Genomic DNA, 17,128 nt, shown 5'->3' with positions numbered 1-17,128 from the left:
CTGACTCAGCACTTACAAAGAAATAGTCTATGGTGTTACTATTTAGAATATCACTTGGCAACCTATCACACAACTCGACAGCTGACGGAGGAAGTGAATGTAGTAAGGCAGAAAAAGCATCAGTCAGCCAGGCACAATGTTAGCGCTACGTACAGGGCCTGTGCGCGCGGCTGATCAGGTGAAACAGCAACGTATCTCATCTACCAAGCCTTACCTTTAGTTTATATATACGGTCTCAGTCGGCGGAGCTGCCTAACAAAAATGTAATATCGATGAACATGTTGGCTCGTATGCTACCCGAACGCTTACAAAGTATACCATTTTGTTACAGAAAAGCAAGTGTTAGCCTTATTATGAGCCTTTGCAAACTGGATAGTGTCAATACAGGACCCTTCCGGCGGCTTGGTAGACTGGGTGCTGCTTCGACAAAATAACGACACCCGGGTCAGGTGCAACTCAGGGCACAGGAACACTGCAGCATACGGTATTTCAATAAAGCCTGTGCCAGATTTATCGTTCCAAATAAATGTTATTGGCCGCCTACTGTTCGGAAGTTGCGCTCTGCCCTGCCACTGGGCAGTCGCCTTCTGTAGCTATTGAACAGCGCCAGCAAGCTATAGGTTTGGCGCCACAGGTGCCTGCGCCCATGATTTGATCTTTTGCAGGACGTTGCTTCCCCTAGCGATGGCTCTTCTGCTATTCGATTTGCCTTATCGCTGAGTAGTCCGGCACAGCCCAAAGGTAATGGTCTCATAGCCATTTACAGCTGATATAGAAATCGTCGTCAAAGGCCTGCAGTGCCCGGTTAATCTTCTTAAAAGCCTCTTCCTGAGAGGGTTTTTATTCCTTTTTTGAGTTTACTACCTTGCGGTTTAAAACGGCGTGAGTTCTTCCTAGCACTCTTCGAAAAGTGGGCTGAGTCAAATCACACTTTGGCCTACTTTTTGAACTGTTTGCCAGACGGCTATCCATTCACAAATTTATCAGCTCAACTTCTCTCTCTATGGGGATCACTTTCACATATAGAGTTTCTGCACACTTCTCCAGCGAGGGTGCCTTGTAAAAAACTTCCTGTCTCGATCGCTACTCCTGGTGCCCTTGTATGCGTAGCACCGCTCAGTGAGCATAACTGCTGCGGTGGAAAGAAATATCTCAAATACGATTACTTCCTCTCAGATTCACTAAAGTACAGCCGCGCTATGCTTCCCTGAACGTCGAGCGAGATACTTATGTTATCTTCAATTTGTTCATGTGTGCCGCGAAAATGGTGCCATTTCTACACATGACAAATACTTTATCTAGTGAGAATTTCCCTCCTGCTCACCACGGTTCGAACGTGAGGTGCGTCTGTAAACGGTTGCGATGAGATACGGGATAATATTATAACATGTTGTTAGATGCCGTTTTAGCATACCTTAGACCATACTTAAAGCTTTTTCATGTAAGAATTCTGCTGCAGAGACTGGGAATGCGCCGTTGCTTATAAGAAGGTAACAGTGTAAACAAATTCAGCACGGCATTTGGTAACAGGTATTTCGTTTGCAACTATCTAGTCACTTTATACAAAATTAAATGAGCAGACAACTTTAACGTCGCCTTTTCAAGAGATGTCCCGGACACAAATGCCCACCAAATTATTTGTATGGCAGGTCATGAAACAAAAACTCCGAATTCTAGGCACTTAGTTCATAAGATGGCCCGTAGCAGATGTATGTCTGCCCACTAACCTATCTAAGCAACCTACATCGTAAAGGGTAACAGGAAAAGCACATGCAAGGCAAGTACGAAGAAAATGCAGATGCATTATATTACGCGTCTACTGCACGCATGCACAATAAAAAAAATAGTTATGAATCACGTGGCAGACTACTATATCTGCACTTGCATTTTCCGGGTGACCACTTCTGACCGTCTAAGAAATGTACATGCGCCTGCATGTATCGGAAGTTTCTCGAATGTTATCGATGGTTCTTTTTGCGGTGTGTTGTCACAGTACCGTGTGTAATGGTATTTCGCGCTTGCCCGACGCGAATGATGCAGAACTTTCTGGAAGACGCGCGAGCAGCAGCGATTACTCTGAAGCATTCGATGACTGATGCATAAAAGCTGACGCTCCAGACCGGCAGATTACTTTCGACGATCGCCTACTGTGTTCGCCACTGTCGCTGTTCTTCACTTGTAGATTGTTTTAGAGGGCACAAGTTCACCCAATAAAACGCTAGTATCGTAACTCCAAGTTTTGCTGCTTTATTCACCGTGACTGCCACGTTACATCTGGTGGAGGTGCTTTTGGTTCATGTACCGGGCGCCCCAGACGAGCCGTTATTAAAACCCAGACTGCAAGAAGAACACCAACGTAGTCCCGGACCGTCGAGCAAGCCGCCGGCTGCAACAGGTACCGGAGGAGCCCGGACCTCTACCTGAGAAGAAGATTGTGGCCAGCACAACCCACATGGCAGCCGCAGCGTACCCTATCGTTCTGCAACAGCCCAGGGAGCCACCGACTTTCCAAGGATCATCATTATAAGACCCAAAAACCTTGCTGGAGACCTATGAACGAATCGCGAATTTCAACAACTAGGACTCTGACGACAAGACGCTGCATGTATACTTCGCCTTGAAGACGCCGCCAGATGTGGTTTGAGTACCTGGAGACTACCTTGACAAAATGGGACCTGTCTCGTGGCGGCTTCCTTCGGACATTTACAAGGTTTCTGCGCAATGAAAGGGCCGAATCTATGCAAGACGCCGGAGTACAACTACCCAACGAGACCACAGTGATCATTACCGAGGTGATGACGCACCTGTTCTGGCACGTCGACCCGGAAATAGTCAAAGAGAAAAAGTGCTCTTCCTCAGGCGAGGCGTGAAGCAAGAACGTTTCGCCGGAGTGATCCACGACTCGCTCAAGCCGTAGCTGAGTTCTTCACAGAGGCATCGACGATTGAGAAAATTCTAGAAATGCCCAATAGGCAATATAACCGCCAAGTGCTCACGCCGCAATGCGCCATCCAACCACTGGGCTTCGGGACCTCCGGTATCGGAAGCGTTGCGTCCAGAAGTACTGCACGCTCTATATGACTATCCGACCACTTGGCACCTCGGATTCTTCCGGACGCTATCGAGGATACAGGAAAGGTATTACTGCCCACGCCTCCCCGCTAACGTCGCCCGTTACATCAAGACATGCCGAGACTGTCGGTGACGCAGGACTGCACCGAGAAAGACAGAGGCATTGCTACAGCCATTCCAGCCTCCTTGCCCACCTTTTCAGTATATCGGGGTAAATTTGTTGGGAGCGTTTCCAACGTCTACAGCCGAAAATAAGTGAATCTTCGTGGTGACAGACTATCTCACCCGCTTCGCGGGAACTAAAGCCCAGCCGAAAGATGGCGCAGCCGCGGTGGCGAGATTTTTCGTTGAGAATATCCTGTTGCGACATGGTGCCCCAGAAGTCCTCATGACTGGCAGAGGAAAAGCCTTTACAGCAGAACCAACCCAAGCCATTCCGCAATGCATCCAGACAAGCTAAGAACAAGAAGAGCCTACTACCCGCAGACGAAAGGTCTCACAGAGCGCCTGAGCAAGACCCTCGCCGACATGCTAGCAATGTACGTCGACGTCGACACAAGACGTGGTCTTGTCGTACGTAACTTTTCCTTATATCACAGCCGTGCAAGAAACAACACAGATCACGCCGTTCAAGCTGGTTTACGGCAGGAACCCGACAACGACTCTCGACGTCGTGCTGCCGCACGTCAACGACGAAGAGAATCTTGAAAACCGTGTTGTGGATGCAATGTCGGCCTTAGTGCTTCCGCTAGTTCCCCCCAGTGCGCCACAGATGCTCCAAAATTTCTCGTGGGGTTCGATAACGGCGTCATTTATGCCTGGCCACATACGCAACTAGGCGTATGTGGCGTCTAGGGTGATATGTTCTCCCAACGTGTAACAGACTAGTGCGCTGGTGTATACTCTCATCTTCGATGTGTCCCAATGCCCCCTTCCAGAATCTAAGAAGCATATGCTACTGCAATGCGTCGTTGCTAGGGTATTTTGGAGGGCCGTGCATTCTGGTTTCCGTGGCCTGGGAGTTAACCGCTTTATTTCATCTGGTCGCTGCTCACGTGGCTGCTTTGCGCGACTTTTAATTGCTGCGGGGGCCTTTTGTCTGGGGCGTAACTGGTGCGAGGCAGTTGCCGCGGGACATTGTTGCCGCGCTGTTTCCCCTTCTGGGGAAGCTATACTTTGAGCTATTGTCGTTTCTGTCAGAGGTGTTGTTCTTTCTTGGGGAAGAGGGGTTCCTTCGACAGTGGTCATGTCGTTTCCTGTCAGTGGATGATGGACGAATATGGCTTAATTTTCGACCAGCCTTGTTCCAGCAACCAGGCCATCAAAAGTATTTCCTGAAGATACATGCATGTAGGTGCCCGTGATTTCTGTGTTCCCGCGTATGCGTGAACATATCTGTATATACACCTCTAATAGCATCGCTACGAACCTATGTAAAGTCACATCGTCATTGTCCGTAACCATAGTGTACACTGTATAATTGTACATCATTTCGTGTAATGTGACAATTAGTTTATGTGTAACTTAGAGTTTCCGTAAGTCTATGTAGCTATATGTCAGTGAGTGTGGACTCTAACACTTCTTTAAAACGTGGCTTGCATACAATGCTTCGTACTTTGTATTTGTTATCTTCCTGGTGGAATTGTGTCGTGATCGTGACTCAGTGTTCGGATCGTCTCTTGTTGAAATATAGTTTCTAAGCATACGCGGAGCCTCACGGCAGTGACGATGGCAAAAAGTCGCATAGAGTGCCATGCATTTGCTATCGCTACAACATGACAAACCGTCGTTACCATAAACAAAACACGATCACATAGTGTCACACACCATTATTTCCTCGCTCTAGTCATTAAAGATGGAATGGCGTAAAATTTATAAATTACAAAAAATCCCGTATTTTTGGCCTGGATGTGATTTGTGTGCTGGAATGTATTTCTCTGCGGCTGAAAGCACGCTCCCGCAGGGCGCGACGAGTCACTGTGTCTGGCGCATATATGGAACCACGTGTCGCTGACGTCACGCTGGTTCTACTTAAACGGCTGTGGAAATAAAGACGGGACTCTTTCCGCTTGCTGGCGGGTTGGGCTACAGTCGTCTCTGGTCCTTCGCCGATCACGCACTGATAGTGGCGGGCGCCGTTACGACAATTTGAGGATATCATTTGAAACGTAGAGCTCGGCAGTAGAAAATGTTTAGACAAAGGCATATTGATCAACGTGTCAGTGTGTGACATGTGGTTGTGAAACTGCATACGAGAGGATGTTTCAGTTCGACTAATCTAGTGCATATGACACATTGAACAATCAAGATAGTAGACAACGTTAGTGCTTTCACAAGAAATGCGCTAACGTAACAGATTAAACCTCTAACCTTATCTGCGGGCTTCATTTTCAAACACAGTGAAATGTCTGGCTTAGCGGCATGGCCATAAGTCATGATGGCTAAAAGTCCGAGAATCTGATCTTATAGATTTAAATACCCAAGCCTATACCCACATAGGGGAGAGTTGTCACTGCAGCTCAATCGTTAGACGTATCGCAAGCGTTATGAAGAGTCTAATGGTTCGGCAATTGCCAATGGCTAACCCTAATAGCAAGTTTCAATATCTTGCTATAAGGACCCAGGCACGAGAATAAAAATTTAGAATTGGTGAGGTCACTCTTCCAGACAATGAGATTTTAACGAATAGTAATAAACCTACATCCTGAGCTCTTCAATTATAGAACAAAAATTTTCTTCACAGAATGAATAAAACAGTGCAATAGTACTTTGTGAAAGTGAAATCGTCTAATTAAGGCTGCTCCTCTGTCCCCGTTCTGTACGCCTAAAGTCGCCCAATTGCCTCACGTAGTTTGTGCTATGGCAAACTAGCAGCATATAACTGATCACGTAGCAAATGCTTTGCATCCCTCCGTAAATAGGAAAGCTGTTGGTCCAGAACTATGCGAAGCACCATACGCTATAAACCATTTGCTAAGAGAAAGTAAGTCCTGTATTCATGGATGGCGGATGAGAATTTCGAAAGCTACCAACAATGTCGGTGCAAATAACGTGGGCTGTTTCCATTGTCCAAATCTTGCTATAGCTTATGAAAGAATTTCGCTGCATGTACTCAGGCATGCCGCCCCTTTTTACTTCCGTGTGCTAAGGAAGGTTTAGATGCATTTGTTCAATGCGTAGTGAAGAATAATATCGCTACTTGGAGAAACAGTGTGCGCTGCTCCTGCAAGTGAAGATGACGATTGAGAAACTCGAGCCTTTGTCGCTGTTCGCTGCCGTTGTCGGTTATCTTACTACGACAGTGTCTGCTTTAGGAAAGGAGAAGATTCCGAGCGTCCCTTTATATCTCGTGGAGGGTACTGGTTCTCTACAACTCTGGATCTCCGCAGCCGTACCGTCCCTCCTGTTTCTGGGATGGCCGTTTTCTGAGACGAAGAGCAGCCGGCAGCTTCCCAGCCTCCGTCTAAGGTCCGTTCCCACATCGTTCGGCAGCGCGACCGTGCTTTCTTCAGCGGAGCCGACAACCAGCACGTGGGGGATTGGCTTGAATCCTACGACCGGGTAAGCATGCACAACAAATAGGCCGACATGCATAACCTCAACAACGTAATATTTTATTTGACAGACGTCGCCAATCAGTGGTTCCGCAAGCCCGATACTGACCTTACCACCTGGTTTGACTTCAGAACGAAACTCGTGGAGCTATTCGGTTGTAAAGCCGTTCGCGAGTTGCGAGCCGATCAGCCCTTGCGCGGTCGAGCTCAACAAGGTGGTCAGCTTTCCCATATGGCCAGCCATATGTCGTCAGCCTTTGCAAGCGTGTCTGTCCATCTATGACAGAGGCCGACAAGATCAAACACATATTGAAAGAATGTCAATGATGATGCATTTCAGATGATTTTCGCCAAGAACACGCAAACGGTAGCCGATGCTATTCATATGTGTCAGAGCTGTGACGAGCTTCCGAAGCAACGCGACTCCTCTCGCGATTCCTGCTTGCCTGAAGAAACTATTTTGGCTTGAACACCGGCTGTGCTTGCGGCAGGCCACTCCGCGTTGTTTAGCGAAATTAAGCAATTAGTACGCGAGGAGGTGGCATTCCAGCTGTCCCTTGTGCCTTGTACTTTTGGTACAATCCCCTCCACGTTGCCACCCTTCATTCAACGAGTTCAAAATTGATTAAGGTATGGGGTTTTACATGCCAAAACCACGATCCGATTATGACCCACGCCGTAGTGCGGGACTCCGGAAATTTAGCCACCTGGGGTTCTTTAACGTGTACCTAAATCTAAATACATTGGTGTTTTCGCATTTCTTCCCCATCGAAATGTGGCCGCCATGGCCGGGATTTGATGGCGACCTCGTGCTTAGCAACCCAACATCATAGCCACTAACAACCACGGTGGGTGCATACAGCGCGTCCTTCACGATCAAGTTTCTGAGGCGCTACCCGCAGCCCATGCGTTAACGGTGACCGCTGAGCTCAACTACGCGGGATCCGTGGTCCCTCCTCTGTCTCCGCGCACCTACGCCGAAGACGTGGTCACACCTCGGCCTGTACCCATCGCCGACTCCTACGTGCCGACAGGCGCTTTTCTTGTGTCGCCTCAACCTGCGCATCTCAACCTGCGCACCTCGTTTGTACCCTTGTTTGTTTGTAGCCTTTGTTGACAAGGGGGCCGCAGTGTCTGTAATGAGTGAAAAGCTTTGCCGTGAACTTCGAAAAGTTATGATGACGCTTTCTGACTTTACACTGAGCACTGCGAGCTTTCAACAAATCCGACCTTACGCCACGTGCACAGCACGCGTCGTCATTCCAAATGTTTTGTACACCGTCGAGTTTGTTGTGTTTTTGCAATGCCCCACGATGTAATACTGGGCTGGGACTTCATTTCCGCTCATCATGCCCTCATCGACTGTGCTCGCGCCGAAGTCGAGTTTTCGTCGTTCTGCGATCTCGCTTTCGTTGACTCGCTGCCTATGCTTGCAAAAATGCTTGTTGCCGCTGACACTGCCATGCCCCTTTTCTCATCCGCTCTGGTACCTCTTTCTTGTGACGTCCCTACTGGCTCAACCTTGCTTTTTACTCCATGTCAAGCTGCTGTCGATCGCGAGTGCTTTCTGGTTGCCTTCGCCGTACGAATAATTGACGATAATTCCAGTGTCGTCTATGTTTGTAATCAATTTCCCTGCCCCTCCACTTTACGGCACGGCGAGTGCCTTAGCAGTGTTGATGAACTCGAACACTTTTCTACACAGGTAGTTTTTGAGCCACCGCCCTCTCTTCAGACTGGTGCCATTGACGGTTCTGTTCAACCTTCTCCATCATCCTTTACCGACGCCCTTTCTCGATGCATCGACGCCCATCTTAGCAGCAGCAACGTGCACAGCTCATCTCCTTCCTTGAAGGCTTCGCGCCAGCTTTGATTACAACTTTCTTTGAGCCGTATTGCAACCGTAGCTCACCACATCGACACTGGTCTTCAAGCACCTTTACGTCAGCGCCCATATCATGTGTTAGCCGCTGAGAGCCGCATCATCGTAGAAGAAGTTGAATACATGCTTCAGCACTGCGTCATACAGCCTTTAAATAGTCCATGAACCTCACAGGTTGTTCTTGTAAAGAAAAAGGCCAGCTCCATAAGGATCTGAGTTGACTACCGGGAACTAAAGAAGGTCACGCTCAAGGACGCCTATCCACTGTCTCGCATAGATAGATGACCCCTTGGACTGCTTACAAGGAGCCGAATTCTTTTCTTCGTTAGACCTGCGCTCCGGCTACTGGCAAGTTCCGAAGGCTGACACCGACTGCCCTAGGACAATTTTTGTTACTCCCGATGGCTTATATGAATGGCTTATGGTATATGAGATGCTATTCGGGCTCTTCAACGCCCCTGACACTTTTGATCGAATGATCGATAACATCCTCCGTGACCTCAAGTGGCAGACGTGCCTATGTTACCTGGACAATATTGTGATCTTTTCGCACCATTTCGAGACCAACCTCGAACTCCTAGAATTTGTGGTGACTTGCATCAGTTCCGCTGGCTTGCAGATAAATTTAAAGAAATGCTGCTTTGGTGCTCGGAAGCTGCTTATTCTTGGCCATATCTTTCCGAACCCCAAAAAAACTGCGCGCCGTTTCCTATTTTCCTAAACCGACCACAATGAAAGAAGTTCACAGCTTCCTCGGGTTTTGTTCATATTTTCGTTGCTTCATTCGTAACTTTGCCTCCAATAGCACCTTTGTCTTAGCTTTTCCGTAGCAGCCGCCACCTTTCGGCATGGCCATTACCATGCCGACGATGCATTCGCCACACTGTGCCACCTACTTACGTCAGCTCTAATCTCGCGACATTAGGACCCATTCGCCCCGACAGAAATCCTCGCGGACACTAGCGGAGTTGGCCTCGAGGCTGTGCTTACCGAGCGGAAACCTTGACTCCACGAGTACGTCATTGCTTACACCCGCCGTGCGCTCACTAAAGACGACGCGAACTATTCGGTTGCGGAAGAAGAGTGCCTAGCCGCCATATCTGAAGATTTCTCAACTACGTCAGTAATGAAATCGACGTGATTCATTGTACAATATCTCGTCCTGAAGCGATCCTATTCACTTGGTCGATTTCACCCTTGAAATTGTGAAGGGGTGCGCATAAAAACCACAAGCTTTTTAAATCTACTATCGACTACGTCTTTAATCAAATTGAACCTTATGCCATCGTCTGCCGCTCTTCTCCGGGCAATTTCTTGCAAGGCCCTTCACATTTCATTCCTGGTCATAGAAGCCTGTGTATCTTGTTCAACATTACTTTTAATGAATCATGTGTGGCTGCTTTGGGTAAATTCTGGCGGTATAGAATTCTGCTATTGTTTTTACTATGTCATCCAACTTGCTGGTGATATTACCTTGCTTATCTTTCACTGCATACATCTTGCGGTGTCTTACGTTACGTGTTCCTTTCGCTGATTTCATGCTTTGGGAATCCTCAATCTTTTCGAAGTTATAATTTCGAATATCGCTTATTTCTTCTTTATTAGCGATGAAACATTTGCGTATTCTATTGTTATCTTGAGTTAGGCAATTTCGTGCTGTTTCTATTTTTTTATTAGGACCTTTGTTACATGGCAGAGCGTACCTACCGGTTGCTTTGTGACTTACATCCCACTTCAACTGGTGGCTCTGAAATCATCGAAGTTACGGTTTCGTGCACTACTTCTATGTTATGTTCATCTGCCTCTTCCTAAACTGCATATTTCTTTTCGAGAGCCGGGCATGCTATAATGTAAAGTTACTGCATTCTTTTCTATGCCAATGCTGCAATGAACCTACCAAGAATAGTCCAAAAATTTTTGAGCCACCCGCCCCTCCCCTCCCCTGCACCTGTTTGTCACGTGACGTCACCAAAACCGCGAAAACGCTCCATTTTAATGATATGTGAACGCGGATTGCGGGCCATTAGATGGAATGAAAGAAAAAAAAATATCATTGGCGCGTCATCTTGTCGGTGAAGAACGCTATGTTCTCGTTGCGTAGTTGTATTCAGGCTTCTAGCATAGCTTCGGGGCTTTCCTTGCGCACGACGCTCGTAAAGGTCCGCGGGAAGCCGCTACGGAACAGGTCCCACGTTGTCACGATTGACTCCCGGCTCTCAAACCACGTTTTGGCGGCGTCTTCTAAGGTGAAGTATAAATGCCACAGCTTGCCGTCGGAGTCCCAGTTGTTGAACGCTGCGATTCATTCATATGTCTGCAGCCAGGTATATGGGTCTTCAGACGGTGATGGGCTTGGCTATGACGGGTTCTATGTTTTTCAACAAACGGATGTAAGTGAGACCGGTGGGTAATTGTTTGCAGTGAAGAAATCACCACTTTTAAACACAGGAATAATGGAAAAAAATTAAATTATGGGGTTTTACGTGCCAAAACCACTTTCTGATTATGAAGCACGCCGTAGCGGAGGACTCCGGAAAGTTCGACTACCTGGGGTTCTTTAACGTTCACCTAAATCTAAGCACACGGGTGTTTTCGCATTTCACCCCCACCGAAATGCTGCCGCCGTGGCCGGGATTCGATCCCGCGACCTCCTGCTCAGCAGCCCAAAACCATTGCCAACGATGATCCAAGGAAGGTTTGTGGGTCCCGAGGTTGTTGCAGCAGAAGGGGGGACGCTGGGACAGTCATTTGGTTGCTGACTTGGGCTTGATCCCTCAGGTCTTCTCGGGAAGAGATTCGTACTCCGGTAGCAGTTCTTGCTGCCTACACCTAGCTCGCTGGTCCTTGGTGTTGTTGTTGTTGTCCTCGGGCTTGGGGCTTGAATTGCGATTTTGCTGAGCGTTGGGTACATGAACGCACCAGCACGTCTACCAGATGTCACGTAGCAGTGACGGCGAAGAAAGCAGAAAAACTGGAAATGAAGAAACTAGCTTTTCATTGGGGGAACTTGTGCCCTCAAAAACAGGCTACATTCAAAAAATGGCGATGGCGGCGAACACAGTCGGCGATCGACGAAAAAATTTGCCGGTCAAGCGCGTAGGCTTTTATACACGAGTGATCGAAGGTTCCAGATTAATCAGTGGTGCCCGCGTGTCTTGTCGAAAGTTCTACACAATTCGCGTCGTAGATGCAAGCAAATTACACAAGCTTCGGAGATAATAAAACCAGCGATAGCATTCGAGAAACTTCCGATACATGCGGGCGCGTCGCGCGCAGAGCAGTAATATTTAGTTAGACTTTGAAAAGCGCTCACCCGTAAAAGGTAAAATAGTACACGTGTCAATATATTGTTTAGCCGTTTTTTTAAAAGTTTACACACAAAAACAACCTCAAAGGTGTTTGAAAGTACCGTCAGAGCCAGGTTACAGATGCGAGTGTGGGCCCTGACGTCACGAGAGGGTTGCTCTTAGCGGCTCTGTAGGTCCCGCTGGGGCTAAGAGATGGCATTCTGTTTTGTTCGCCTCACATATTTCACATACAAGTTCTTTATATGCGCACTGAAGAAGTAACGGAAGTTTGCAGAGATGTCACCGGCGTCATACCTCTGGTCGCGTGTATCCATATCGTGACGTTGATTTCATTTTGGGGAATTATTTGTCCATTTGGCGCTGAAATGCGAATACTTCTTCCCCATTCTGTCAGAATACGTTATACCGTAGGCTCGTTGGCTACAGCTTCAGAATAGAAGCATTTATTGGTCATCCACCCCACCTGATTTTATTACTGCATAGACTCGCGTAAGGGCCGCACGTTCTTTTTTCACAATTTTTGAGAGGTGCGGCCCTTACATGAGACCGAACCTTTTGGCCAAAATAGTGCCAGCGCAGTGTTTACTTGGTCACGCCGCGCATCCCCGCAGGTACCGTTGCATAAAAGTTCAACGCTCAGCTCTCGCCATCAAGTAGCGGCACGCGGAACTACAAAGCGCGCGAAAAATTCACCGAGCACGTCTTCGTTGCACGTAAAGCGATTTCTTTTCCGTTGCAATTTTTTTATACAAATTTCGGGCTGCCACGTTGAACGTGCGGCCCCTAGGCGGGTGTGGTCCCTACACGAGTCGATACGGTATCTCGTCCCACATCGTGTTATTGGCGGAACTAATTTTTCTTATCTGTTACCCTAGCCCGGGATTACCGAATAATGTTTTATGGCTGGTTTATACCTTTATCTACAAACGTAGAACGACGTGAATTTGGATGGCGCAGAAGCCGTCAGTGTAGGTAAATTATTGCAGTAGAACACGCGCGAAGTGGCTACTGTGGGTTATGCCCTAAAGGAAGCAGCAAATTATTAACTTTTAGTCTGGGTAGCATTTTACTGTGTTCCGCATATTTTTCTTGATTGGAATAATATCCATTAATCTTCAATGTTTTACTTATCCAAATAGTTTATTCGCATGGTGCCTTACTATTCGCTATGCAGGCGATTGAAATTCCAACCGAACACGTGAACACCTGTTTAAAAAATCAGTTATTAAAGAAAATACGCGTACTCAAAAACTACTTACTTAATATGTTGATTCTGATAAGTGTAACCTTGACGAAGCACCATGTTATTGTGACGCACACTCTCCGCTTTGTTGTAAATGCATATTGGGTCCTCCCCGCTCAATTTCACCATATAGGTTCTCTTCAACAAATATGTTATTTGTCCTGGTGCATAGAACTATAGAATACAAGAAGATGCCCTGCATCAGAACAGTCGGCCGCAAATTGTTTATTATGAAGAGTTTTAAGATACATCCCGGAATTACTATGAATCCCGCACCGAGGTCCTGGCTAAAGCGAGAAACGTTATGGTCCGCCCTCAAAAGTTCACCTTATTAACTTAGTTCGGAGAATGCATCATACGTTGTCAAAAAAACATCAAGTCTTAAGTGTTAGTGTGCGTTCGCTTGTGATAGCCTCAATGTATGTTTCAATCAACGCCTGAAGAAGTACTTTTCTTTTAGTTACACAATAGTTTGCTTGTCTCTTTGCATGTGGCTGGCCTACAAAAAATATTTTCAACCGAATTTGCAACGGAGCTGATGTTTTCGAGCAGCTATAATCAAAATAGAAGGGGGCTGCAATTAACCTAAATACTTCATATGCTTCCAGCAAATGAGTCACGCACTTTAAACCTTACCCGCATATAGCACTGTCAAGCATGTTTAAATTCATTTTTCACAAAAATAGTTAATCATGCTCGCATATCTTCTGTCCCGGGGACATTACCCACAACGTTGCATTTATTTCCACCAAATTTGACATTCGTGCCATTTATACTTCGCTCCCAAATCAGTGAATGAAATTATGTTTCTTGAACAACAGCTGTGCCGTTAATCAGTGCTTGCTTACGTAATTTTTTGCAAAACACCCCAACTGACCAACACACTGTTGACCTTCCCTTATATAACACCAACAATCCAATCCTTATTTCCACCCAAGCAAAACAATTAATCGTATTTATTTGATGAAAAACGTCGAAAAACATTTCATTCGATTATCGGAAACGCATGAAATAAAGGACACGAAATGGTTCAGTCAACATTTACAGCGTTCCTAGTCAGCCATGAGCGTTACCGTGGGACTACACTTTACACCCAACAAGCAGCTCATAGCCTCTAAATATAATCTCCGTGTAAGATACAATCCTCTCTTACTAATGAAAAGTTTAGCAAGAACGGCCCTATGAAAATTCTCAACACTCGCTTAAATACTTTTTCGCAGGCCATTGGGTGTACAGACTGCAAATTTCTCATATTGAACTAATGTAGCGGCTCCCCTATCTGAGCTGAATTTCAACTTGATAATATTTGTGCTTACGCCAGGGCAGCGTCCAAAATCTGGCGTGACTAATAAAACGCTAATTATAGACGAAGTGCCTGGATACATAATTTATTGCCAAGGCCGCAATTAACCCATATCGTTAACGTGGCGCTTATTCTCCGCAAATTTAAACAAGGTGCCATGTTTTGGCCTTTTCAAAGAGTGAGATTCTGGAAAGAGAGGTTGTAGAGGCCGTGGTCATGAGACGCTTTAAGGATGGTGAATGCGTCAGTTCGCCGTCAGTTGCTGTTACTCAGAAAGGACTTTTATTTCTTTCCATGTGATACACACGTGTTCGGTGCCTCAGTAGCCTGTCAGCCTTTCCTTAGTATTTGTATCGCACCCCTGTTTAAGGTCGCTTTGTCTTTTTTTATCGGTTTTTATGTTGATTTCTGGGTGCCCCCTTGTTTCTGATCTATATAAGCTTGGCGCTCGTTTCAGTAGATCATTTCATTAGGTCAGTACCGCTTGATGTCATCCCTTTCTTCAAGTCTCGTGTTCTGTGGGCTAACTTCCCAAAATCTTGAATCACCAACCGGCCTACACCCACCCCTGCCATGTTACACCAAGAGCACCAAGAAAAACATTTACAGACTTTGGATGCGGCATAAATATAAAAAATCGAAGCCTCAAAAATAATTGTCAGTAATGCTTCTAATAAGCTAACAGAAGTTTCCACATGCCCTACATCTATCACTCCTGTGATGTGCGCAAAACTTCAACGCTTTTATTTTTCAGGTCTTTCAGGGCTCTAGAAAACATTGCGGATAACTGCAGTACGGCTCTCGGGAATTTCCTAATAAGTATTGTTTGTCAAGGCCTGCGAACAATCTATACAGCCTAAACATTTATAATGGATAGCCCCCAACATGTTTTATATTTTAGCAAAATATAAACAACCTGCCTCGTATAGCTGACCGATGACACCTGCGAAACGAACAACACGCCTTGTATGACACATAAATAATAAGACAAAATGAATGTTAGGTGAGTATTTTCAGTAAACCTAAGTAACCTACACAATTCAACGTTTCGCTACGCGTCATTCACAGCATATTTGCCCTATTTTTATCTCAATATGAGCTTACTGCCGCTCTCGGTCCTTCCAGGACAGCCCGCAAACTTTATGAGAGCTTCATATATAGCACATCAATTTTCATTTGGCTTATACATGATTTGTATACGTCCAAATATACCTGCCTACGGCCTTTACCTTCTCCCACGTTCCTTCCAAATAGAAAGTTACTCTGTAACGAAGTTTTTTTTTTTCAATAAAGCGTGCAAACGGGTATGCAGCGCTGTTCAGCGCTTCTTATTGCAGGCAAACGGCACTGCAGTACGGGACGCTTACCTTTTTACACCAAACTACGGCATATTCTGCACGCCACATCATACGTGGGTCCGTGAAGCGCTCAACCGCTCCTTCCATATAACATTAGGCAGAAAGACAAGACAAATGCAGCGGGATCGACACTCGCCGGAAAGAAAAAAAAACAACAAATGTGCGGATCCACTGCATTTGGCCTAACCTATGTGAAGCAAATCTTTCATTAGTGGGTTAAATAGTTGTATAAGTTCAAATGCGATACGTATACTAGTAATTACAGGCACCGTAGGAAACGAGTAATTTCCTGCAATGTTTATGTTTGTGCACCGCTGAGTTCACAACTTTAAATATTGTCGTGTCGGGCTCGCGAAATATGGTTTTGGTCCCTGAGTCGGAACTTGAGTGTCCACACTATCAGTCAAGTCCTGGATAAAATCCTACACATGTTCAGCACTTAATTTTAGCAGAAGATGCACCATTTATATGGCCCTTGGAAGCGGCGTAAAAATGAATGAGCTTTAAGCGGGCCGCTGGGTGGCAAATTAGGGATGGTAGAATAATCTCTTAATTCGATTAGCGATTAATCATTCAAGATTTCATCCTTTAATCGATTAATTGCTTTCGAAGCAAGGATTTTTAACAAATTATTGGTTAGTCGAAAATTTTGGCGGGCGCTTTAACAATGTTGAAACACGGCTAATTTTGTAGGACGCCATTTTATGTTTGTGAAGTGGAACCAAATAGGAAATACAACTGCATAAAGCTGGATAAAGAAGAATCTTTAATTTGTTGAAGATTAAATAGAGTTGGAACTGCTAAAGTCTGAAGAATATAAACAATACACGCTATAAAATGACGCTTAGAGCAGGATTAAACAACTTGAATGCCACTAGTGAATCCCGATACAATAAAGGCAAGGAAACAAGAAAAAACAGCAAAATTGAATGGGGAAGGGCAACTAAAAAAATTGAAGTGCTAATATGCACAGAGGAAAAGAAAATTACTGGTTTTGGATTTTAAGCCATGTGCCCTTTACAACGGAACGAAGGAATGTAAATTGGCTAGGATGCTTAGGTGAAACTTGTTGGAACGGCCACACAACCACCACGCGATCAAATGCTCTGATGCTAGAGATTTGCTGGAATCAACGTGAACTCCATGGTTATGTCAAATAGATGCTCCTAACCGACAGCCATGATGAGTGCGTTGGCTCAGTGCACTGGCGAGTGACACGACGATCAAAGACTGGGTTGCTAAATTATGCCTTAAATCCGCCTTTTGCATGGTGCCACGGCCCAAGTGCCCATCCCTGCACTGCAAAATTTTCCGTCACTATACGGAGGATTTCCATCATTATACGGAGGAATGGCAGGTGAAAATACGGAAAGTATGTTGTATTTAAAGTACATAGCCAAAGCTTCCA

At 45.9% G+C, this 17,128-nt stretch overlaps 1 protein-coding gene across 2 annotated transcripts in view; it reads right to left on the bottom strand.

The window, feature by feature from the left end:
- LOC142564622 (uncharacterized) overlaps positions 1–17,128 on the bottom strand; it is a 36,167-nt gene that overhangs the window by 11,005 nt on the left and 8,034 nt on the right. The window contains exon 2 of one of the 2 annotated variants that reach the window (XM_075675689.1): positions 13,076–13,233. The exons of the other annotated variant lie outside the window; for it this stretch is intronic. Within the exon in view, the coding sequence (XP_075531804.1) occupies positions 13,076–13,233 (158 nt within the window). The remainder of the gene's footprint in view (positions 1–13,075; positions 13,234–17,128) is intronic. 2 annotated transcript variants of the gene reach the window in all.

Source organism: Dermacentor variabilis, chromosome 11, assembly GCF_050947875.1.
Source record: "Dermacentor variabilis isolate Ectoservices chromosome 11, ASM5094787v1, whole genome shotgun sequence".
NCBI lineage: Eukaryota > Metazoa > Arthropoda > Arachnida > Ixodida > Ixodidae > Dermacentor > Dermacentor variabilis.
The sequence above is the reverse complement of the archived record's forward strand: the minus strand, read 5'-3'. Positions and strand labels throughout refer to the sequence as shown.